General features: G+C 37.8%; 2 protein-coding genes across 3 annotated transcripts in view; both read left to right on the top strand.

Moving 5' to 3' along the window:
- The window catches only part of rsu1 (Ras suppressor protein 1), a 35656-nt gene extending 23662 nt beyond the window's left edge, over positions 1 to 11994 (top strand). For both annotated transcript variants that reach the window (XM_039684911.2, XM_039684912.2), the window contains exon 9: positions 11009 to 11994. In XM_039684911.2, the coding sequence (XP_039540845.2) occupies positions 11009 to 11111 (103 nt within the window). In that variant the 3' untranslated portion in view covers positions 11112 to 11994. The remainder of the gene's footprint in view (positions 1 to 11008) is intronic.
- Positions 11995 to 17821: 5827 nt separating this feature from the next.
- On the top strand, positions 17822 to 22252 carry c1ql3a (complement C1q like 3a). The gene is made up of 2 exons (XM_039685224.2): positions 17822 to 19360; positions 20963 to 22252. Exons 1-2 carry the CDS (start codon positions 18767 to 18769, stop codon positions 21140 to 21142), a joined length of 774 nt encoding a protein of 257 aa, XP_039541158.1. The 5' UTR covers positions 17822 to 18766; the 3' UTR covers positions 21143 to 22252.
- Positions 22253 to 25133: the final 2881 nt, after the last annotated feature.

The following is a 25133-nucleotide window of genomic DNA, read 5'->3' as shown; positions in this document are numbered from 1 at the left end:
TCTGGAGATGGACTGATTATGAGAGTTACTGTCTGTATTAGTGAAACTGCAATAGAAAATCAAGTGGCTTCATGGTTTGTACAGTGACTTTGTTTCTGTGCAAAGCTGCTGATAGGGACTGCGCTTAAAAATATTTTATGAGGACGAAAGAATTTGTCAATTGTGTTTGTGAATAGTCATCCATATGACACACACACTGCAAGTGCCTAACAATTACTTTGTGTGAGAAACAGAAATCTCCATTGCAGTTAGTTTGAATATGGAAGAAAGGTCGATTGGGAACACTAATGCAATGAGTTTCTGTAAGTTAAATCCACTGTGCATGTTTCCACGGACAGACTCGTTCCTTTCCATATTCTCTCTAATTATATTCATGCATTGCTGCTTCCTCAGGCCGAGCCCTGCTGCAAAAGAACTGACACCAGCTTTCCCATAATGCCCCTTCCACTCCTGCAGTTTAGAGAGGAAAAGAGTCAGCGTGGATTTTTTTTTTCTTTTGTGTTGTGATTGTGTGTCCAAAATGACTAGTGAAACTGGGCTCATCTCTATGAAAAAGTTTATTTTCAGATGAAACTGTTCTGTTTATCTTCTGAATCTCTGTGTTTGATTGTGTCATCAACATGAGTTCTAGCAGCAGTCGTTTACCTGTAGATAGATCACGACTAGCTACTAGATATTAGCCAGATCTACTGCCGCTATTGGATGTTGAGTTGTGCATGCTCATTTCTCCTATTTTTACATTCAGATTACTATTGCCAGTGATTTTCCTCCATATCCTCTCTTTCTGTCTTGTTCTCCCTACATCCTTAAAAGTACATTTACTCGCACACATTTCAATGACCGTAATCTCTCATAACCCTTCTGTTGCTGAAGTGTTGGAGGAGAGTAATTAACTAAATGTGGAAAGAATCTGAGCAGTGTTGTTTTTTCTCTCTAAAGGCCGCGTGTCCACCAAAGCATTTTTAGAACGCTGAAAATGCTAGACGCTCTGCTGTAAACGCCTAGCTGTGGGCGCTTGAGAGCGCTTTGGCAGCGCAGCGGGTTTTTTTTTTTTTTCAGTTGAGACATTTTGTTGCTATGAAACAGAATATCCGCAGCACAGTTTACTTGTAACTGATTTCGCAGATACAATTTTTTTTTTTTTAGTTTCATACTAAATGTATTTTTTTCATCCATTTTCTTCGGTTAGCTCTGCTGGTTGATGTCGTTGTAGAGAAAGAATGTTGTGACAGTTGGTCGGTGTGGTATTAGTCCCGCCCCTCCTCCACTGTGATTGGACGACTGGGTAAAAAGTGACAGTGATGAGTGCTGCGTTTTATCCAAAGTTGAACATTTTTCAACTCCCGACGACCAGTAATAACGCTGGGCGCACGGCGCTTCAGCGTGAAAAAAAAGCTCAGCGCCTCGTTACACTCATGGCGTTTCAAAAAATGCGGAAATCCCATTGAAAACAATTGAAAACATACGCCAGGCGCGTGGAAAAACGCTTTGGTGGACACACGGCCTAAGGGTTTATTTATTTAGTTAAACTAAATAATAATTAAATTATTTAATTAAATGTATTTAATTAAACTAAAAAATTAAACTAATTAATTAATAATTTAATTAATTAAATATGGATTTACAAGATTGCTCACTACTGCACTATGTTGGTTCGTTTATATGTATGTCTGACTGTTAAATTAAAAAAAATATTTAATTAAACCAAGAAACTCGTTAGTGCGCTTTATGTTAATGAATTTAAAAAGCTGTCGTTCCAGGAAATTGGCTTGTTCAATTGGTTTATAAACGAATCAGAAAATCTGATTCATTCATTGCAGTAAATAACATGAACATCAACTTCCAACTTTCTAATACTGTTGTGTCTGTTATGCACTGGGGCATGCATAATTAATAAGGTTGCAGCTGTTTTCCAGCTGTATTTACACTGTTTTATAATTGATTTTGTTCTTAGGTTTAGTAACTTGCTGTTTTGTGACATCTGGAGTTAATTTTCTACTAAAAATGACACATTCATACTCATTACACATTACTGTAAGTATTGACATCTCTTTGTTGGGGTGGTGCCACATTACTTATATGTAAATATGTTGTATACACTAAAAGAAAGATATTTTATTTAAAGTTTTTTTTTAATTAATGCAATTTGATTTATAGTAAAATTCCATCAAATTAAATAGAATCATCCTTGCGTATTTTGATAGAATAATTTGATAAAATAATACGTAAATATCATTCAATTTAATTTGGTGGAATTTTGCTATTAATTCAATTGTTTAAATCTTTTAAAAAGGCTTACATTTTTTTGAGTGTCTGCAACATCTACTTATTTACTTGAAATAAGTATTGCAAAGTAAACTTAGTAGAAGGTAGAAATTACTCAACAAACTTTATGGCCAATTTAAAGTTACTTATGTAACATTTACCTACTTTGCATGGAAAAACTTAAAAATAAAAATTAAGTAAATTTTACTTGTTTTTTTTTTTTTTCTCAGTGCACAGTGAAGTTCATTTGAGCCTCTTGATACGCTTTCATTGGGATGCCTATTAGAAACCAACAGTATCGTGACTAACTGAAGAGATTAGTTGGGTCTGAATGTGTGTGTGTGTTGCGCATAGTCTGTATTTGTGTTCTTCTGGAGGTTTTAAAGGTTGAGAGCAGTTCCATCACTCCTCATTAGTCTGAACTCAGACAGGAACTCCTGCTAGAGTTTATCAATAAAAGGCCACGTTAACAGCCCAAACTCAGCAGCCTTTCTGTTTACTGTTCACACCGGCTTAGTAACTCTCAGCCAAACAATGAATGTTTCATAAAACATTCATCTTGTAGATGATCTAATGTAGCATGACTGTATGTATACAAACCAGGTAGAGACGGGGTGGTGAAGCCTGCTGTGATTGGCTGTCTCATGTCCTGTGCAGTAATGGGGTCGCTCGGTCCTGCAGATCTTGTTGATAATGGGGGCGTCAGGGGAGAGATCAGTTATGAGCCGCTCGTTCGCCATCCGTCTTCATTATTGTCATTTACTCTCATTTAGCTAGTGCATGGATTTCCGTTGGTCCTGTCAGCGCGGATAGTGTTTTATACTGAGATGAGTCTAGTGATTGTGTATTTGTGCTGAAAGAAGTTTAGCTGCAAGTTGCTTTATGTTAAACGGGTACACGAAGTGCTTCCTCATCCTTCTCTTTCTCTCTCTTCATCTTTTAAAAGTACTTTTTCTTGAACACTTTTCACACTTATCTCCCACAACCCTGCTCTTTAGTTGCTGGAGAGTAATTAAAAATATATAGCTTAAAGGAATTTGAATATGCGTGGATCAGGACAGTTTGTTAATTTAATGAATCAGAAAGTCTGATTTGCTTTACTGTATTGTTTTGTTTGAACTGGTAATACATAAACGAATCAGAAAAGTCTGATCAATTTTAGCAAATTGGTTCTTTTGAGATTTAGGTCTGCATTGCTTTTACACTAAAATGTACGACAATTGTAAAATTTTACTTAAATTGTTGATCATTTAAATGCCTATATAATTTATATATTACAATAAAAAATACAAAAAATATACATAATATTATACATAAGTAAACATAATATACACTAAACAAAGTTATAAACCTTTTTTTTAAATTACAAAATTTAGGTCATTTTGCCCCCGTTCTTCATGAGGACCAAGTTTAGTTTTTTTCTAAACTAATATATTTAGAAATAAATAAATAAATAAATAAATAAATAATATATATATATATATATATATATATATATATGTTATTTATTTATTTATTTATTTTTTCTAAATATATTAGTAAATATATTTTTTTCTAAATATATATATATATATATATATATATAATTTTTTTTTTTTTTTTTTTTTTTTAGAAAAAAAACTTTCCTATTTCCTATTTTTTTTTGTATTACAGCCTGGCCTAAAAGTATTTCCACACAATTCCCCATGTTTAATTATCACTAATAAAATAAAAAAGCTTCAGGCGTGGCATTTACCGCTCGGGTTCAAGCTATTTCAGTTTAGTGTTTGCCACTGCTGTTTTGTAATCTTTGAGTTTGAGGCTTGTTTACCCGATCTCATTCTCATCTCTAATCTCAGATCTCGTGTAATGCAATGGCAGCTGGAACGTCATTTACAAATGACCTCCAACCTCAATGACCGATCAATGATCCACAAGTCAGCCACACATTTATCATTAATTCATTCCCTCTCACCTCTGACTCACCTGAACATGCTTTGGGAGCCACTCTGTGAAAAACACCGTCTCTGACACACACACACACACACACACACACACACACACACACACACACACACACACACACACACTTATGACTGGCCACCCTGACTGTGTTAGACACTCTTGACTCTAACTGAGATTAATTATCCCATGTGGAACTGGAACACTCGCAAGAAAAGGACAGTCTCTGGCTGCGTCTGGTAGCAGCTTCTGTAGATTTTGCTGTCCCGGTCCACTTTTAATTGGCTGTAAATGATGAGGAAAGCAGATAAATGGGGAATAAATCTGTATGTTTACTCTGTAGCTGCTCAGCACTGCAATGCTGCTGTGGTAACATGTTTTCTTAGACCAGGGCCAGATATTCCCATCCTTACCGGACTACAGTTATGCTGTTATATGAAGATATAAAGAGTGAAATCACAGCTTCATATGATAGTTTCCCTTTTAAAGATGTAGTTGCAACATTAGCTTTGCAATTATCAGGCAAAATCTTTGTTCTCTCTCCAGCTGATGCAACATGCTACAATACTCCTGCTATCATTACCCCCCTCTCTTACCAATATGTCATTATTGTCACAAATAAAAAGATTTGAATTGGTTTTTGCTGCTGAGGAGTACTGGAAAGTTCAATTATGTAGCGAATTGGTTCGTTTGAATGGTTCATTTTTCATTTGAATCATTTGAGATTCATTCATTTGAGATCATTGCATTTTTTCCCCTTTCATTTTTGGCATAAAATATATATTTTTAATTGATTATGGCATACATAATGTACAGCTGGCCGTTTTTACGAAATGATTAAACAGACACAATGATTCAAAAAGAATCAAATGTATATTTGGACAGTTCATTATCAAAATACTTTCCAGATAAAAAAAATCGGCACTTTTTTTTAGTAAATCCGCAGAGTGAGACGAGACAAACCAGTTAAGATTGGTCAGTTGACCAAAAGGGTATAAGAAATATTTTATTACGTGGTTTATCACTGTTTTTGATTTAGCTCATATAGATTACATTTATGTTGTCAGCCATCTCACATGTTGACAGTAGAGTAATTTTTAATTGATTTGTGAATCAGACACACCAGTCATTTAAAAAGGCTTTGAGACGAGTAGTTGAGATCGGACAGGATTCGGATGCTGGTCAATTGATGACAGCATTGTGAAGTCTTCATGGGTTGATCTTTAGACATTGTGTTAGATGTGGTGGGAGTTCCTCTCAGCGTTGGCAGTGGGTCCGTCAAGCCTGCGGGACACTGACAGAGAGAGAACGGCTTTCAGATTCAGATCACACACCCCTGCATATCAGCCTCCTGTAAAACAGCCCAATTTAGCCCTGACACCAGCGCAAACATCTACGTGCATCTGTCAACACTGATTCCTTCAGTCCGCTCCGAAACGGCTCGCACATACACAACTTTCTTTCTTACGTGGACGTATGAGCTCACTAATATGCTCTCGGCTTCTGCCCGTCCGATCACATCAAGAGAATCAAACATGAACCCTTTTAAAGTCAGCTGATCTGATTTTAAATTACCTTGTCATTTGGTTCTGATAGTTACAAATGTTTAATTTTAAATACTTCATTAAATACTCAATTATAAATATGTTTACATTGGAGACACGGCAACATGTTTAATGCTCAAGGAGACATTGAAGTTTAATCAATTAAAATGTCAAAAAATACATATAAAATGCATCTGTTTTGTGTGTATGTGTACATGTACGTGTGCTGGTAAACCCTACATTATGTAACAAAGATACCAATATCTGTAATCCTTGTGTTTGTGGAGAAAGGTTTTGGTCCATTTTTTCATATTAAGTGATGTTTATTGAAAATTAAAAAAAAAAAAGTCAAGTCAAATATATTTATATAGCGCTTTTCACAATACAGATTGTATCAAAGCTGCTTCACAGTATCAATTGAAACAACTTACCAGTGTTTGTTTATTACTGGACAAAAGACATCCAAGTTTGGCAGAGCTGATCAATGGTATGATGGTTAATTTAATTTGAATATCCCCAAAAACAAAGTTTTCCATGATGAGTAGGGGGATATAATATGTTTGTACTGTATCATTAAATCTATTGAAAGTCCCCATAAAACGTGAAAACACAGCGTGTGTGTTTTTCCATCGGATGTGTGAGATATGAAGCTGTATTGGAGGTCTCTGATATTCTGGAAGTCTGAGGGTCCGCAGGGGTTTGAGTAGCGCCTCCCTGCTGGGCTCTTGCCTCTGCGCCTGGCTGGGCAGAACGGGAACCTCCGCGTCCCAAGGGAAGAACCTCAGACAGGACTACGCAGTCGGACAGGCAGCTTGGAGCTTAAGAGAGTTACATGGAGACCGAATGAACAAGAGAGACTGACTTGTTGATGAGAGGAGGGCTCACTGGCAAGTCACAACTATAGAAGACAAAAACAGATCATGTACATACTTGATATGTACATATGTGGGGGGAGAAAAGCTGCTTTGCTCTGTTCTGGGATTGTGGTGTGTTTGTTGAAGAATTGAGTTTGTAGGTTGTATGTTCAATATGTCTGAAGAGCATTCATAGAGCTGTCACCAAAGAAAAATTTCAACTAAAAATAAAAATTCTAGCCTGGGAAAAACCAGACAACTTCTCGCAAATTTAGATTTGCTCTGAAAGTTGGTCTGGCAAAGAGCTCATTCAAGTCCATTTCCAATCCGTCGAAATCACGGCACCTATCAGAAACGTTGGGGCGGTGACGTCAACGCTGGGATTTTGAAGCAGATTTTGTAGCCTACATTACAAAGATGGATGCCGCCGTCGAACATCACTCGTTCGAATCAGCTATCACGTCTGTTTTAAGCGAAAGGAATGTTTCCTTTTTGTTAAAAACCGAGCAAAGAATAAAACTCGGAGATGTTTCTCCGCATATGTCATCTCCTTCATCACTCTGATTGGTTTTAGGTCTACCCACGACGTCCCTTCTGGAAATCTATGACGATTGTCTATGACGATTTGCCAGACCATGACTCAGTTACAACTGAGAATGGTCTGGTTTTAACCAGGCTAGTGCAAAATAAGATTTTGAGTAGAATTGCCTTTTTTTTGTACAATGTTTAGTAATTGAGAAAGGAAGTCACTGACCTCCAAAAACACCATTAAAATAGTTAATACAACTACTGCATACACCTATACATTCAATTCCAAGTCTTCTGAAGCCATATGATAGCTTTGTGTTGGGGAAAAAACAAAGCATTTGCTGATGATGACCCTCCCCAGACAGCAAACTAACATTGAATCAACGTGGAAACGGCGTCTCTCATGACATCGAAACAACGTTGATTTTGCTCATCGAATTAACGTTGAACCAACGTCAGACGCGGCATTCTTCAAAGCTAAATGAAAATCGAAAATTGGTTTGCTTTCATAATGTTGAAACAATGTTGATTTCAAGTTGATTTTCCGTTAGTTTTGAAAGAATGACGCGTCTGACGTTGGTTCACCGTTAATTCGATGAGCAAATCGCGTACTATGTGAGTAGGTACTACATTTAAATACTTTAAATACGCGTGACCGTTAAAAAAGTACGTTCTATATAGTATGAATGAGTCCGGACCTACTACACGCGCCATGTTGTTGTCGCGTGACATACGCCGTCACAACAGTGCGAAAATTTAAAGAGCCCATTCCACTGACTGTACTAACTTTGCGTTGTTTTTAGTTCTCATCTGCGTTTTTACGTCGTAAAAAAATAAATAAATTTTACCTCATGAAACACACACAGACTCTATGATCAATGACAGATGTTGATTTTTGGCAAGGAAAAAGACATTTATTTGCTTGTGATATTACCATCGATAAATACATGAATGAATCAATAGAGATACGCATGTGTGTCTGTGTTTATCTCCTAACGTTAGCCGCGTCTCCGGTTTCCGCCATTTTCAAATATAACAACAACTCCTCTCCCGCGGCATCATGTGATGGTAAAGTGTCCATCATTTGCGCACTTCAGAATCTCGCCCGAAGTAGTAGGTCATCCGGGTTCTTTTCGCCTACTGTTTTTCGAATTATATGATTTCGGACATACTACTCTGCTCGCGTACTGTTTTTCGCATAATCTAGTAGAGAAGTATTCGATTTCGGACGCAGCCCAGGTTTCACGACAATATCATTTGGTCATTACAACCACACTGGCATTCTTGTCCCTTCAAATATGGTTCATCAAGATGCTCAGTTTGACATTTGATATTGTCTTTGTCATTGATAACTGAGCTATTATTTCCCGTTCTCCTCACCTCAGGAGTCTGTCCTAAGTATGTGCTTAAGGATACTGTAGGTCACTTTGCATAAACTGCTGAATGATTGCTTACAGTTAGAATATTTAGCGATTTCCTCTTGCAATGTGATTAAAATGGTTTAAACGCTGAGAACGTCTGCTCTCTCTCCGCTCGGGCCGTGTGTGCTCCTTCGTAAATATTTGATATGAACTTTAGTCATGAATCTGAGCTGCCGCTTGACATTTCACTGCACTGCAATTAGAATTCAAACTCAAATAGTATTCTTAATTACACTTGGGAATGTCATTTTCATGGTCCAGATATGCTTGGTGTAGAGCAGCCAGCCCTGCAATCACCAGCCACTATGTCAACATCCAATCAGGGAGAAGTATTAATGAGGTAATGGAAGCAGTGGAACTGCTCTACAGACTTTATTTAGATCACTTTCAATAGATAGCTTAAAGTCAAGCAGCTTTACCGTATTAAACATGAAAAACAGTGTCAGTGCCTCGTTTCATCAGAAGTACAACTTCAGTTGCTACTGTAAAGCAACTCTCCAGTGTGTTCATGTCTTCGCTCTCGGACGTCTGATGGTGGTGTGAAGGTGTTTAGCATCCGGAGCTAACTTTTCTGGAAAGTTCGCTTTAGCAAGCTGTCTCGAACTCCCCAAACAAACTTTGTTTTGGCCTGATTTTGTTGGAAATGACGTCACATTAGTTATGGAAGACCATTTCCGCAAAATAAGGGAGATACTAAAGCATGAATATGTGATAAAAAGGTGGATTTATGACATAAAAAGTATACATTTTAGACATGTGACTTCATAATTGTTGTCAAAATTGACACATACTGTATGGCTTAAAGGGTTAGTTCAACCAAAAATGACAATTCTGTCAGTATTTACTCACCCTCATGTTGTTCCAAACCTCTATGTGTTAATTTGTTCTGCTCTACACAAAGGAAGATATTTGGAAGAATGTTTTAATCAAACAGATCTCAATCCCCATTGACCACCATAGTAGGAAAAAATACATACTATGGTAGTCAATGGGGAATGAGATCTGTTTTATTAAAACATTATTCTAAATATCTTCCTTTGTGTTGCGGAAATGGTCTTGCATATTTTAGGATTCTTCAAAATTCTGCAGAAATAAACAAGTCAGACAGGATTGAACTAATGTGACGTCATTTCCAACAAAATCAGGCCGAAACAAAGTTCGTTTGGGGAGTTCGAAACAGCTTGCTAAAGCGAACTTTCCAGAAAAGTGAGGTAAATACTGACAGAATTTTCATTTTTGGGTGAACTAAACCTTTAATAATTGTTTTCAAGACACAAGTCATAACTGACATAACTATTTTTATAATCTCAACTGTCATAATTATTTCATAATTTCGACTTTAAATGTTGGATTTTATCTCATAATTTTGACGTGTCATATATACGACTTTTCCTAATAATTATGACATTTACCAAAGCATTGATAGACAGAAATTGGCCATAATTATGACTTTTGTGATAAGCTTTTTTTCGCATTATGATATAGTATTTCATTATTTACACTTATGTCATAATTATGATGCTTTTTTTTTGTCTTATGTGGCAGAAATAAGCTTTCATACCATGAATTTAATTGTATGCGGGGCAACGGGGGTATCCTTCTATTATATAAATATCTTGTTTTGTGTTTCACAGAAGAAAGTCAGTCATACAGGGACGACGATAGGGAAGAAAAGTCGATCGCAATTTACTTTTCAAGATCTGAAAGTCCCGCCTTTCATTTTAAAGGATCCAGTGTTGTTGTTTTTCTTTAGTCTGATAAATTGTGTGAGAGATTTTAGAAAAAGAAGCAAAATTTATGATGCCATTGTTGTTTTGTTGCTCTTTCTCCATTCAAGTGGATAGGCTCTTTACTAGTTTGCCTAAAATGTGAGCTGCCTGGTGGCGTCACCAAAATGACAGCTACATAAATTGGCATGAGAGACTTCGGTAAAGCATTCAGAATCATTTTCTCTCAGGATGTTGCCTATGTAGGCAGCGTAGAGCAAAGCAGCTCAGCAGGTTTTGGTACCGAACCAATGAATCCCGCCTCTGTAAAAAAACAACATTGTCGCTCTCATTCACTTCAAGTCTGTTTTTTACTCTCTCTTTCTCTTTGTCTTCTCCCTTGTATCACTGAACTCAGCCTTTGAGTGCTTCTGAAATAGAGAGGGACCACTGGACTGGAAATTGCTCTCCCTACATGTCCTCCTCTCTCTCTCTGCTCTGTGTGTAGGGTGGTTGCGGATAATTGTCTCTCTGTGCCATACACAGCTGTAGCCGAGGGGTGTTGGACAGCACAGAGAGTTCAGTGTCCCACTGGGGGACCCGTCAGTGTGTTGGACTCAATTAATCCTCTTTCCGCTGGTTAACACTAAAAATATAACTCCTCTTCCTCGCCACTCTGTATTCAAGCCTTTTGCAGAACCTACGAGCGAAACAGGTGTGATCACACAATGTCTGTTTGTGTTTTGCAGTCTTTACGGGCGACACATGCAGGCCAACCCCGAGGCGCCCAAAAAGAACGCAGACAAATCAAAGAAGATCAGCCGCAAGCCGCTGGCGGCCAAGAACAAGTGAAGAAGAGCTGATCCGAGATGAACCTCACTGCATGTGCCTTCTCCGTTTGATATTTATTCATAAAGTATGTTTTTTTTTATTGCTTCAGTATTACGTTAATCGTTTCCAATCCTTTCTTCCGTGTTTAAGAAGTGTCCTTCTTGTCCAATGCCTTCAAAGTGTCAATTCAGACCTGCGCCGGGTGCTAATCCGATTTCTGAACACGTGTCTGTTGCGTCTCTCGAGTGTTGTCCTAGTCAAGATGAGGGGAGCGGGGAATTTTTGGGAGGTGGTGACGAGTCGAGTGTTTTGTAACCGAACAGGGATTTAGCAGGAGTTTGGGGGTCTTAGTGGAGTCTGAGCAGGATTGTGTCGGGTCTCCGGCGGGACACCGCCGACCGCTTTCTCTGCCTCTTAATGACAGATATGAATGGCTGCAAACGGGAGTTTCGGATGGTACACAGCAGATACCAGACACAAACACCCCGGTGGCCATTTGAGAGGGTCAACAAGATATCGTAACAAACCACAGATGGTGTTCTTTGAAGCGGTTGGCCATTGTTTCTTACTCTGTATTCAAGTTAACATGACAGTGCCACTTTTTACAGAACTATGTAGAGTAGCGTTTGGGGTTAATCATTCAACAATAGTTGTCATTTCTGCTGTCTTCGTTCACTACAGATTGCGTACACTAACATCATGTAATTCTGCAAAGCTTGGCTGATTTTAAGTTTGACTTTTTTACGGATGTGTTATTGTTTATTTTAAAAAAAGGTCACGAGCTGTTTCATTGCAATCACGTTTAAAGTTTTAATATTTTCATATCTTTTATCATGTGCACACTGATCTGTGTGCTATGTACTGAATTTTTGACATTGAAATAAAGTCACCATTCGGTTTTTCATTCTCCGGTCTTCGTTCTTCAGTGTCACGTGATCCTTCAGAAATCATTCTAATGTGCTGATTTGCGGTTCAAGAAACATTTCTTATCAATTTTGAAAAATATTATATTACAAAAGTATTTTCTGTCACTTGTTTAAAGGTCCCATCTAGAATAAAAAATCAAATCATACACCATATTCCATACCAGATGGGGGCAGTATACCTCCAGAAAAATACCTCCGCGGCCGCGCGCACTCATGTCTTCAAACAACACGGGTGAGCGGGTCTCCCTCGCGCATATTAATCAGTAAAACTAATAGTAAAAGGTTGGAAGACCGCAGTTTCACGTGGATCGTTTGGAGATTTTCGGAGATTAGAGACTAAATGAACAACATCTCAATACTAAATTATAAAGGCTGTCTCATAGACAAGCCGGTGCATTTCGACGATATGGGAAAATTAAAGCCCAGGCATTTTTAGTTTATGGTATTCGTTTTGTTCATGTTACATTATTTATCATTAGTTTGAATTAATTTGACAGACAGCATTCCCTGATGTGGACCAAGCTAGCACCTTTCAGAGCTGCCAACTCTTACAAATTCACCGTGAGACACAACTTTTCACACACTCTCACGCCACATCCATTTTGTCATGCACAGAAAAGGACACAGAGACCGATCTCAGCTCTCAGATTCTGTTCATTTTATTACGCAATTCAAACAATAAATGCAGTTTTGCCGCTTGTAAATGTTAGACGACAGATCCCTAGCGCACGTGAACCGATCATCTCTACTAGCTAATGGTAAAAGAACACGAACACTGTTGAAAGATATGTTACAACTTACCAAAATGTATTTCCTCATGCATAATATCGACCAATCATTTATTTAACTCATCCCTGAACTGAAATTTAGTAGTGGGCTGTATTTCCACACGACATCACGACATGACATCAGGTTCAAGTACACACAAGTCGGCGCGACTTACTCGTGTTACTGCAGTTTGGCTGGTGGTAACGTTGCCCGCCCGCATACCGCCTCCCATGGCCGAAGCTGGTATTACGACACCTGCCGGGCCGGGGCTAATAATTTAGCATGCTAATTTAGGTTATATCTCGGCAGCACTATAACTTGCCAGTTTTTTAATGACATCATTGCACTTATTTCTTCTCATTCTTTTGATGTGTGTAGCTCATTTTTGGGATATTTATACCTCAATTATTCCATATGGCACCTTTAATGAATAAAAGTACTAATTTCTTTGAAAACAAAAATTTTACTGACCCCTAACCTTTGAACTGTATGCTGGTATGACCACATGATGTTAAACTACTATAAAGACTTCTCATTCATGTACTGTAACTGAAGAATTGTGTAAATTGTTTTGAATTTAATTTGACAATTTACATAAGAATAGATTTACAACATACAGAGAACATTGTGCAAATGAATAAACAGACACAAGTTTACTTTTACATGCAAATCATCAATTGGGTTTTTACTTTTGTGAGCTTATATTAATTTATCCGTTTTTGTCCTTTGATTATTGTCAAAGAGTGACTCGAACATTTGCCAGAGCAGACTATGATGTCACAGAGAGGGCGGGCTTAGTTTGACAGCATGCATGTGATTGATTTTGATTATTTTGGGATGTGTATTATATTTCTCCATTATGTTGAAACTGTATCTTACTATGCCTCTCATAATTTCAATTATTTTAAAAAAAAATGAGCTACTTTACGAGATGGTAATTTTGGAACAATATTTGTTCTAAAATTTGAACTGATTATATACTTTTGTCATTTTAATTTTGTAGCATTTGGTCTCACCACACTAAAAGTAGCCCATCATTGAAAAACCTTCACTGGTTTGAAAACAGCTGAACTAATGTCACGCTACCAGACAATTGTCACTTTTAGTTGCTCTCTAACATTAGTTGTCACCTTATCGAGTATAATCGGTGTAAAGGGTGCGGGAAAAAGCCCGTTTGTCAAAAAAAGGTCCATTGTCTATAAAGTGCGACAGTTGGGTTTTGGAAGTAAAAAACTCAAGGGAAAATGATTTTTAAATAATAAATTATAACCAATTAAAGTCAGTCCTACTGTGAGCTACGAGGTTGTTAATGGGTGGTATTTGCTTCTTTTGAAGCAGTCAGTATGTATTATATTAACATTTTTTTAAAATAATTGTTTAACAGCTGATTTTGTGGTGAAACTACATAACCAATCAGAGAGTCGAATCAAGCTAAACACGCCCAAATGATATCGCTAACTCCGCCCACTCTCACAAAGCACTGCCATTGACGTAATTGAGTCGGGTTTCCCTACACTCTCAAATAACTTGTATTTATAATCAACATTTTTATACTCCTCCATCTTTTTAATTCAATTGAGCTGTTCGCAATGCTTCATGGGATTGTAGTTCTTTCTATCACTAAAGCCGTGAAGTACACATTCTTGCCTTTTTATCCGATTTTTTGCTTTAAATCAAGCTTTGTAATGCTGTGATTCTCCTCGTATCTGGTCAGCCTGATTCATAGCTAAAAATGCTTTAACCATGACATTTTTTTTTTTTTTTTTTGGAAATCCCTGTGGGCGAAATGAATGTAAAAAAAAAAATACTACCGGAACCAGAGCCGCAGAAAAAGCACTCGTGGGCAGGCACTAATGCACTCGATTGTCAAAAGTGTAGAAGCACAGCTCACACAGTCGCTTTCTTTTTATTCACAGTCACAAACTAACCAACTTTCTATTGGTCAATGCAGCAAATTCAAGAAACCAATTTGAACCCGTTGTGAATTCTGCTTGGGGAAATCTTTCGCCCTCATGCTAAATATGGGATTACGTAGATTTCTATTGAAATGACTGGGTTTCGAAGATGAAAATTCGCCGAACAAAGGTAAATGTGACCACACCTTTAGACTGTGCATGAGTGTTTCTTAGCATGGCCATTTAATCTCCCACTGGTAGATGTTGTAACTTCACTATCTGAACCCTAAAAGCATCTTTCTTCTTTGACGCCCGTTCAAGTCCTGCACCAACCACTGAGATGAGACGGCTTCCTCCAGGTATTCTACATCTCATTTTTGTTGCCTCTATAAATCAGAACCATGCATTTGCTATTTGGGGAATTTGCAACAATCATAAGTGCTTGAAAAATAAGTTAAAGTTAAAGGAGTAGTTCACTTTAAAAAAAAAATCTTTTGCTGATAATTTACTCACCCCCATGTCATCCAAGATGTCCATGTCTTTCTTTCTTCAGTCGAAAAGAAATTAAGGTTTTTGATGAAAACGTTCCAGGATTTTTCTCCATATAATGACCTTCAATGGGAACCGAACGGTTCAAGATCCAAAAGACTCAAAGGGCTTTAAACGATTCCAGATGATGAATAAGGGTCTTATCAAATGAAACGATCGCTCATTTAATAAATAAATAACAAAGTTTAAGTTTTATAAGCTCAAATGGCCACCTTGCTCTGTTCTGTGATGAGCGTTCGTGACTCTCCTGTCCATCAAAATGAACGAATCTTTTTTCGTGTCATTTGGTTCATTCAATGAACGAAAGGAACGAAATGAAAAGATTCGTTCATTTGAGCTAATAAAACTTAAACTTTGTTATTTATTTATTAAATGAGCGATCATTTCGCTAGATAAGAACCTTATTCATCATCTGGAATCGTTTGAAGCCCTTTGAACAGTTTGCACTGAAGGACCTTGAACCGTTTGGTTCCCATTGAAGTCCATTATATGGAGAAAATCCTTTAACGTTTTCATCAAAAACCTTAATCTCTTTTCGACTGAAGAAAGAATGACGTGAACATCTTGGATGACATGGGGGAGAGTAAATTTTCTGCAAAAGTTTTTTTAAAAGTGAACTACTCCTTTAAAGTTCTTAAGTAGAATGCTTGATTTGCAGGGTGTGATCTGAAACGGCTAAAGAAAAAAATTGATTTTCCCATTGGAGGCCCAGTCTTGGTCCAGACCACCTCCATGACAGGAGATCAGGGGTAAAGGAGCTGACCTTTCAGTGCTGTGAGTCAGATGATGTTGATAGGTCCATGATGGCCGTGTGGGATTTCCTGTCACTCTTTGCAAATTTTCTGCTCACATTATTATTATTACCCCATCCAGACGCCGTCTGTGCGTCGCCCTGTCCTCCTCGTTCACACTCTCTGTTCTCTCGAACGCTCTCAGCAGGCACATCTGTCCAGCGCACCTTCGCCCAATACACTTTCCTCTTGCGCTCAGCAGGAACATCTGTCAATGGCAAAGTCCACACCGCGTACCGAACCTCTTCGACTGTCTCTCGCCCCTCTGAATTCTTCATCCGCTTCCGAAAGTTTTCTTTGCGTTTCAAACTGATGAGTCTTGGAGAGAGGTGTGGTTTGGAAAAGTTTTCCACAAACTGTTGGACATTCATTACGGCCTCGAAGTCTTAGGCGATCAATCTCTCGCTCCGCGGAGAAACGGTTCTTTAGATCCCGACCCGAGCTCGTCCCATCCTTCTGCCAGTGTCGATAGGAAGTGGGACGTTGAAGTTTAAAAATGAGTCCGAATGGCGATGGATCACCGCGCACGCGGCCCGGCCGACAATTACTCACTGACCTTTCAGAGAAATCCTTGAACGTCTTTTTTCCCTCGCTTGAGTTACAGACTTGTAGCAATTTTGCTCAGCTTGATTAGTTTTTTTGTTTGTTTAGTTTGTTTTATCACCCTGTTTAAAATGATTTCTCGAGGCGTACTCTCTATGCAGCTCATACGCTGAAGGGCATTACGGCCCTGGCTAACCGAGGTCATTGATTTTTGCCGCTTGATTTATGGGGCGAGGGAAACTCCTCTGGAGAGCAGGTCCCATGCCGGCGTCGTCGGAGACGCTGTTGAACCTAGACTTTCATCAAGCGCCCAGGGTGAGCGGTATGGATAGTGGTCCATTGTGTTGTTGTCCGAAGATAATTGGGTGTGTTGAGTCAAAACTCAGCAGCCAGTCCGTCTAACCAGTAACCCTGCGAAACAGAGGCTACTAACCTGTTGAGTTCGAGAGATGCACCTCAAGCGCTCAGTAGCACACAGTCATGCAACTGCAAGGTGGTCGATTCCCAGATTGGAATTAAATGAATGATTTGTTCTTGCATCCGGTAGTGGCAGTGCATCACTGGCAGGTCTATACTATTGGCATACGTGTCGGTTTGTGGTTTGCGCCGTTACCTTCAAAGCTCATTCTCAGGGATACGTGAATAAACATTTCCAATAGCTTCATTTTTCACTGTGCAGTGACCTAGAACATAAGCTTGACTAAAAAGGGGACGAGTGCAGAAGTTTTGGGTTGCGCATCGAAAAGTTAAAGAAACACATTTCAAGGGATGTAAACGTCAAATTCCTAAAGCGTTTCTGCATGGTCGTTATCTATCCAAACTTTCCATCCAAATTTTCGTCTTTTGACATAAAACGTAACATTTTGTTACATAATTTGGGTGTGTGTTTGTGTATATGTATACTGCACTCTAAAAAATGCTGGGTTGTTTTAACCCAATTTTGGGTCAAATACGGACAAACCCAGCCATTGGGTTACATTTTTAAATTATATTTTTAACCCAATGTTTGAGTTTGTCCATATTTGACTCAAAATTGGGTTAAAACAGTAAATGTACAAGAAAGTATACAAGTATTTATACACTTACACACACACAAACTGCCTATATATATATATATATATATACTTACAGATAATAATTTGAATTATTATATATTTGAGCTACACTCTTCATTGATCACAATTTATATTTCCCAAAACAACATTATTATACTGTTATTATGATTATAATATTGTGTTTATTTTAGTATATATATATGTTCTGTATGTAAATGCTTGATATTGGTGAAAATATTTTATGTTTGTAATAGAATGAATGTTTTTTTGTAAACTTTAGAAAGTATATCATATTTTAAAAAAAAGTTATTTATCTTAATTAATTATTGGTTTAACTTAAAAAAATTAATAATTAAATTATTTAAATAGAAAATTTGAGCTAATGCATTAAGGAGATCGTTTTAATCGACAGAAACTCGAAATATTATTTTATCTGAATGAACCACATTAATTATCTAAGCTGATTTGACAAAAAAAGAAAAAAAAGTAGAGTGTGACAACATGCCCCGCTATGTTTCAATAATCTTGTTTAATTGTTCTGTCTGTCTGTCCTGAGTAGGTGTTTGATTTAGATGTCTGTGATTTTGCGTTTTGGTGTTATAAGCCAGCGCTGGATCTCTCCCTCCCTCTTTTCTCTCGTGTCCTGCGCTTCGCTCACACTCACGCAGAGCGTCTCAGTTCTCCAAATGTTCATGACATCCACCTTTATCCAGCTCATCCTGTTTTTGTGCACTGAGGAAAGACTTTAAAAGCGAGGAAAGGATACCGGGGTGTGTTCCAGGATCTCAGGCATCTTTTCTCGCGCATCAGTGGAGTTTTCCTTTGCGCCTCCACATGTGGAGAGACGCTGACGCCGATGCGCTTCTGGAGACATGCTGATGCTGAAGCAGGGCTGTGAGTGAGTCAACATCAGCAGAAAAGAAGTTAACTGAGAGAAGAGGACAAGAAGAGCGAGGGAAAAAAGAGAGAGGCTGTTGGGGCCCACGCCAAAAGTTCATTAACAAAACCAATCGGACTTTTTTTCTCATCTGTAGTGGTGCCTCGCCAACCTTCAAAATTTCGCCCAAAAGCAGACAGGAGGATCGGCCGGTGCTGACGAGACTCGTCAGCAGGAAGCGGCTGATCGCGGCTGGAGTGCTTGGTGTGGTCATGGTCCTGGTGCTGGTGATACTGATCCCGGTTTTGGTGAGCTCTGCCGGGACATCCGCCGCGCACTACGAGATGCTCGGCACCTGCAGGATGGTTTGCGATCCTTATGGTACCAAATCCCCGACCAGCACGGTCTCAGCAGAAACAGTCCGGGACAGCAACCTCATGCAGTCTTTACCAACTTTTATACAAGGTCCGAAAGGTGAACCGGGACGCCCGGGGAAAGCGGGGCCGAGGGGGCCTCCCGGTGAACCCGGACCACCCGGACACCCTGGACCTCCCGGAGAGATGGGGCAACCGGGACGACCTGGATTACCCGGGCAGCCGGGACCAAACATGGCCACCGGTGCCATCAGCGCGGCCACCTACAGCACCGTGCCCAAAATCGCCTTTTACGCAGGGCTAAAAAAGCAGCACGAGGGGTACGAGCTGCTGAAGTTTGACGACGTGGTCACGAATCTCGGGAATCATTACGACCCAACCACGGGAAAATTCACCTGCTCCATACCGGGAATATACTTCTTTACCTACCATGTGCTCATGCGAGGAGGAGACGGAACCAGCATGTGGGCTGATCTGTGTAAGAACAACCAGGTGAGCGCGCGCGCACACACACACACACACACACACACACACGCGCGCGCGCAAAACTAACGACTAAAATATGACATAAAAACTTCTTTCTTTCTTTCTTTCTTTCTTTCTTTCTTTCTTTCTTTCTTTCTTTCTTTCTTTCTTTCTTTCTTTCTTTCTTTCTTTCTTTCTTTCTTTCTTTCCTTCTTTCCTTCTTTCTTTCCTTCTTTCCTTCTTTCTTTCTTTCTTTCTTTCTTTCTTTCTTTCTTTCTTTCTTTCTTTCTTTCTTTCTTTGGTTCATCTATTAACGTAAAAGTTTGTTTCTATCCTCATAAAATCACTCTTAAAAATGTTCTGTTCAGTTCCAAATGAAGGGTTCTTTTAGATTTACAAAAATCGCAGACCTTCAGCGTGAAAAAACCTTCAGAAGAAAAAAAAATCGGTATTCTCATGAATATATCTAGATAATTTCTGACCTATATATTTATATGTGGATAAAAACATTTTCCAAAGTGACTGTTTAAATATGCATGGGATAAAAAAAGTATCAGACAGTATCAGAAATTTAAGTAATTCATTATTACTTAAATTTATTATTGACTATTGTTTGTAAATTAATTAATTAATTATTATTATGTCAAGATGTAATACTAATACAGATAATAATAATATAGCCGTATTATCATTGTTATTATCTTATTAAACAATTTCATTAAACAACTGCTGAAGTTTTCATGTCACATTATGGTTTTCTGATTGGAGAAATTAAAAGAAAAGTAATTTTCTTCCTGATATTCTGCTTGTTTTCCCGCCACAATTCCCCCACAAAAATGCATTTGCCTAATGGAATTAATCAACATCTTTATTTGAGTTCATGATTGGGTTTTCATGTAGAGTGCTTAAAAATAATATTGCGTCGAACAGTTTCACAAGGTGAAAATTAATGATTCAAATGTATTCACACCTAAGTTAAAAACTTAAATAAAATGTGTTAATAGATGCAACAGCTTGAGTGAATCAAAGCAATTTTACATGCATCATGTCATTTTTTTGCCCGCAATATATCCCAATATGTTTGTTGAAACCCAATAAATAATTGTCATGTTTTCACAAACGTAAAAGAATGGCATGCTTGGTCTATGTTGTATATATATATATATATATAGACACACACACACACAGTATATTGCACATATAGTAAATATGTAATAATATGCAATACAATTACATAATATGCAAATATGTCATTTACATATTACAATAAAATACAAAAGTTACATGCCAGCCACTGTTTTAAGTCCTAGTGTATCTTAAAGAAACAATTAGGCACTTTCCATTGATACAAAAGGTTTGTGGGTGTGGCCAATATGATCATATTTACAAACACACAAATATAGGCCTATGTGTTTGATGAACTTATTTATACAATTGTCACCATAATGTAATAATAAATTGTAATATATTTCCTTACTAAACACTCAGACCTTGCCCAATCCTATTTTTGTTGGGTCTCCTCAGGTCTATAAAGACTTGAGACCTAAATACACAGTATACGCATGGAAAGCAAATGTTTGGGCATCTGACAGCTGAAACGTCGCACTAACTGTTCCTCTCCTCCCGCAGGTCCGTGCCAGTGCCATCGCCCAGGATGCAGATCAAAACTACGACTACGCCAGCAACAGCGCCGTTCTTCACCTGGAGCCCGGAGACGAAGTCTACATCAAACTAGACGGGGGAAAAGCCCACGGGGGAAACAACAACAAGTACAGCACCTTCTCTGGGTTTATTATATACGCCGATTAGGACATGCGCACCTACTCCAGACGGTCTATCCTGTCCCCCTCTGCTCCTCCTCCTCCTCCTCTTCTTCTTTTTTTTTTTTTTTTTTTGAGCGTATTTTTCTTTTGGGCCCGGGGCAAGCAGACAGACCTGCTCAAACACCCCTCATCATTAGTCTGTAGATGTGGGTTTGAAGGCAGAACTCCAAAAATCAAGAGCCAAAAAGTAAAAAAAAACGAAAGATAAAAAGCCCGGAGAAAGAAGCACTTCATCACAGAGGAAAGATGTACGGATGCTTCCGAGGAGAAGTGTGTGTCTTTCTATGTCTGTGGCCATCAAAGAAGCCTTTTATAATATGTAACCTGACATAATCAGCTATATGTGCAATAACGCGAACATCTGTTATTCCAGTTCCATCTCGGTGATACCTGACTAAATGAGTTTGAATCAATCATGTTCCATTAGATATCCAGTGTAACCGGACCAAAACTGATCCTCTTGTGTTCCTCTTGCATATCTGCTAAAAGACTGCAGATATTTGTTCCCTGACTGTTTGTGAGTGCTAATTATGACTTAGAGACATACAACAAAACAATATACCTTGGTGGTAATGGCTTGCAGTGAAATAATATTCCAGTTAAGGCTTTCAGCGATTTACTTTTAGTCTGCAGTGTCAGGGTGTCAAAAGCCCGTGTTTTTTTCCCCCTTCCTTTTTTGTTTTGGTGTGTAATGTTAGCCGGCATCTTTTATTGCACACAGACGTATTAGACCGAGAAAGAAAATGTTTCTTGTGATATTTAGAGCACTATGCAGAGTATGGGTGTTAATATGTAAATGTGTATCTATCTTCAGAGAATTCCAGAATGTGATTAATAATATTGCAACTTATTTTCAGTGTAAATATGGAAATGGATCTCTTTCTTCTTCTTTTTTTTTTTTGGTTTCAATATGAAAGAGCATCAGGTGACCGTTATGTATATGCGTCACTCTTATCTCCAGGTTGGGATGGCAGGGAATGTGTGTGATGAATTATTATCCGAGGATTATTTTTCTTTTCCTGTCCTGCTGCTGTAATTCTCATTCACGTCTACAACCCTTCAAACGCATTTTCCATTAAATGGAAATTTGATCAGATATGTGCGTTTTGCTTATTTTATCTATCAATGACTCAATGGCGTACTCTCTGAGTTGGTATTTGAATTTGAGTTTACTTCACGACTAAAAAAGTACATAATGCGTGTAGTATAAATGTAATCATGACGTACCACATCCGCCATGTCGTTGGTGTCATGTGACCTGCCAGCGCCAGTTGCATCGCTTCACTGCCATTTATAAATCCTTTCCAATGGCCTCATGGGATAGTAAAGTGTCCATCGAATGCGCATCCAGGGACTTTTTGCCTATAAAAAGTGATCAGTTGACTTAACTTAATTTTTTAAGTTAAGTCAACTAATCACTTTTAACAGTGACTGTCAAAAACTATGAATTTAGGAACGAATTTGATTTCGGACACAGCTTATGTTCTCTTATGTAATCATTTAGGCCTGTTGTTATGGTTTTGGCCCTCAGCTTGTGATGTATTCATGGATACACAACTCTAATGTGACGTACAGTGTATTTCTGAATCAGGAAAAAAATTATCCGATGGGACCTGAATGGAAGAGTCGGTGGCCTAGGTTTAAAATGACATGCAATGAATCATTTGTAATTAGACAAAAAAAAAACCTATGAAGTATTAAGAAATTAAAAAAGACTTAATTTTAATTTCATGTGCAATCTCAATGAAATAAAGGTTATTTATTGAAGTCATGGTTCCATGTAATCTTTAACATCCAAGGAACCTTTCAAGGTTCTTACAGATTACTGTACCAAGGTTCTTACAATGTAGGAAACCTTCAGCGAACAGTTCTTAAAGGAGTAGTTCACTTTTAAAAAACATTTGCTGATAATTTACTCACCCCCATGTTATCCAAGATGTCCATGTCTTTTTTTCTTCATTCGAAATGAAATTAAGGTTTTTGATAAAAACATTCCAGGATTTTTCTCCATATAATGGACTTCAATGGGAACCAAACCGTTCAAAGTCCAAAAGAGAGTTTCAGTGCAGCTTCAAAGGGCTTTAAACGATTCCATACGATGAATAAGGGTCTTATCAAAGGAAACGAGCGGTTAATTTCAAAAATAAATAACAAAGTTTAAGTTTTATAAGCTCAAATGGTCGCCTTGCTCTGATCTGTGACACACGTTCGTGACTCTCCTGTTCGAACTCGTTCATCAAAATGAACAAATCTTTTTTCGAGTCATTTGGTTTTGGTTCAACGAACAAAATGACTTGAAAAAAGATTTGTTTATTTTGACGAACAAGTTTATTTTTGATGATCTGGCATTTGGATGTTGAAACGTTTGAACCGTTTGGCACCCAATGAAGTCCATTATATGGAGAAAATGTTTTCATCAAAAACCCTAATTTATTTTCGACTGAAGAAAGAAAGACATGGATATCTTAGATGACATGGGGGTGAGTAAATTATCAGCAAAAGTTTTTTTTTAAAAGTGAACTACTCCTTTAAAAAGAACCATTTTTTTTTTAAAGTGAAGAGCATTTTAATATTATAAAGAACACTAAAACCTTTTGTGGAATGGAAAAAAATCCAAGGATGTGAAAGGTTCTTCATGGATCAATAAAGAACTTTATTTTAAGTGTTGTTCTTCAAATGTTCATCACATTAAGAAAAAAATGGTTCTTTTTAGAACATTGAAAGGTTCCAAAAAATGGTTCTTCAGTGGCATCAGCGCTGAAACTCCCTTTTGGAATCAGTATTTTTAAGAGTGGAACGTTTTATAGTAGGACTGATTGAATCTTCAAAAGGCATTTGAGTTTGGGGTGAATGTCTTATAAACGGTTCCTGCGGGTAGTAAATGTTTTTACCTGCTATCACACTCAAATGGAAGATGTTTGCGTCTGGCAGGTTGCTTGGGCTTTATAGGGTCCTTCCTCTTTCTCAGATTAAACAGTGGATGGTGAAGGTCAGATGGAGGACTCGCTCACACACTCCAGATGGAGGTCTGGCCTCTACAGCTGTGATTGAACCAAAATTAATCACTTTTAGTCCTTTAATAATGTCAAACAGATCCTCAGTGATCGAGATGGATATTTTGTGCAGTGGACGTACCACTCTCTCAAAGCTGACATAAAACAATTGCATGCATTTCACTTCATGCATTTAAGTTTTATTCAAATGGAAATGTGTGTGTGACCGGGCCAATCAGCAAGAGGTCAAACAGGAGTCAACTCTCTGTGTAAAACATTCACGAACCGTAAAGATCCCTGGCATAAAGACAGCCTTTTATAATTAGCTCACACTCTTTCTTCCTCTCGTTATTTCGCTTTCCTTTTTATTCACTCCAAAATCAAATTAAAAAAGACAAACACAAAAAAAGCACATTTTTAGGACCATCATTTTTTTTGCATGAAAAATAAGCACTTTGATTTTCCCCCAAATATAATGTGAAAAATGTTGAAATTCTTTATTATTTTTTTTTTATCATTTTAGTATACATTTTTACTGTACTGTTGTAAAAATGTACAGAATTCTAGCAACAAAAATCTAATCAGAATCATAATTGATTTATAGTAATAATCAAAAAGCATCCAGAAAAAAAATCTGGGGTAATGTGCCTAATTGTTATGAAAAAAAATGTCACATTGCAATAATAATAACAATATTGTTTATGTTAATATAATGTAAAAATAAAATAATAATAATATTTGACTCAGGCATGTTTAAGCATATTTATATGGTTTCTCTTCTTTTATGATGTTGTTCATTAAGACAGAGCTTTACCTTTATTACAACCTTATTTCACGAATCATCCAATATTTACAGGTCTGATAAACAAAAGAGTTTAGAGCTAACTAATCCGGTTTTATGAGCTTTTCTGTCCTCTCATTTTCAGAGGTCACAGGACAACATGTTCTGAATCAGATTCCAGGGCTCAGAGGATTTGTACAGGG

This window comes from Pimephales promelas, chromosome 22, assembly GCF_988280905.1.
Source record: "Pimephales promelas chromosome 22, fPimPro1.hap1.1, whole genome shotgun sequence".
Classification (NCBI taxonomy): domain Eukaryota; kingdom Metazoa; phylum Chordata; class Actinopteri; order Cypriniformes; family Leuciscidae; genus Pimephales; species Pimephales promelas.
Note: the sequence above shows the minus strand (reverse complement) of the source record. Positions and strands in the feature narration are given on the sequence as shown.

Bases quoted from the DNA above. Each gene is read 5' to 3' on its own strand.
- c1ql3a (XM_039685224.2), top strand. From the start codon at position 18,767: ATGGTCCTGGTGCTGGTGATACTGATCCCGGTTTTGGTGAGCTCTGCC. The intron at 19,361-20,962 runs GTGAGCGCGCGC...CTCCTCCCGCAG, and splicing joins ATCTGTGTAAGAACAACCAG to GTCCGTGCCAGTGCCATCGC.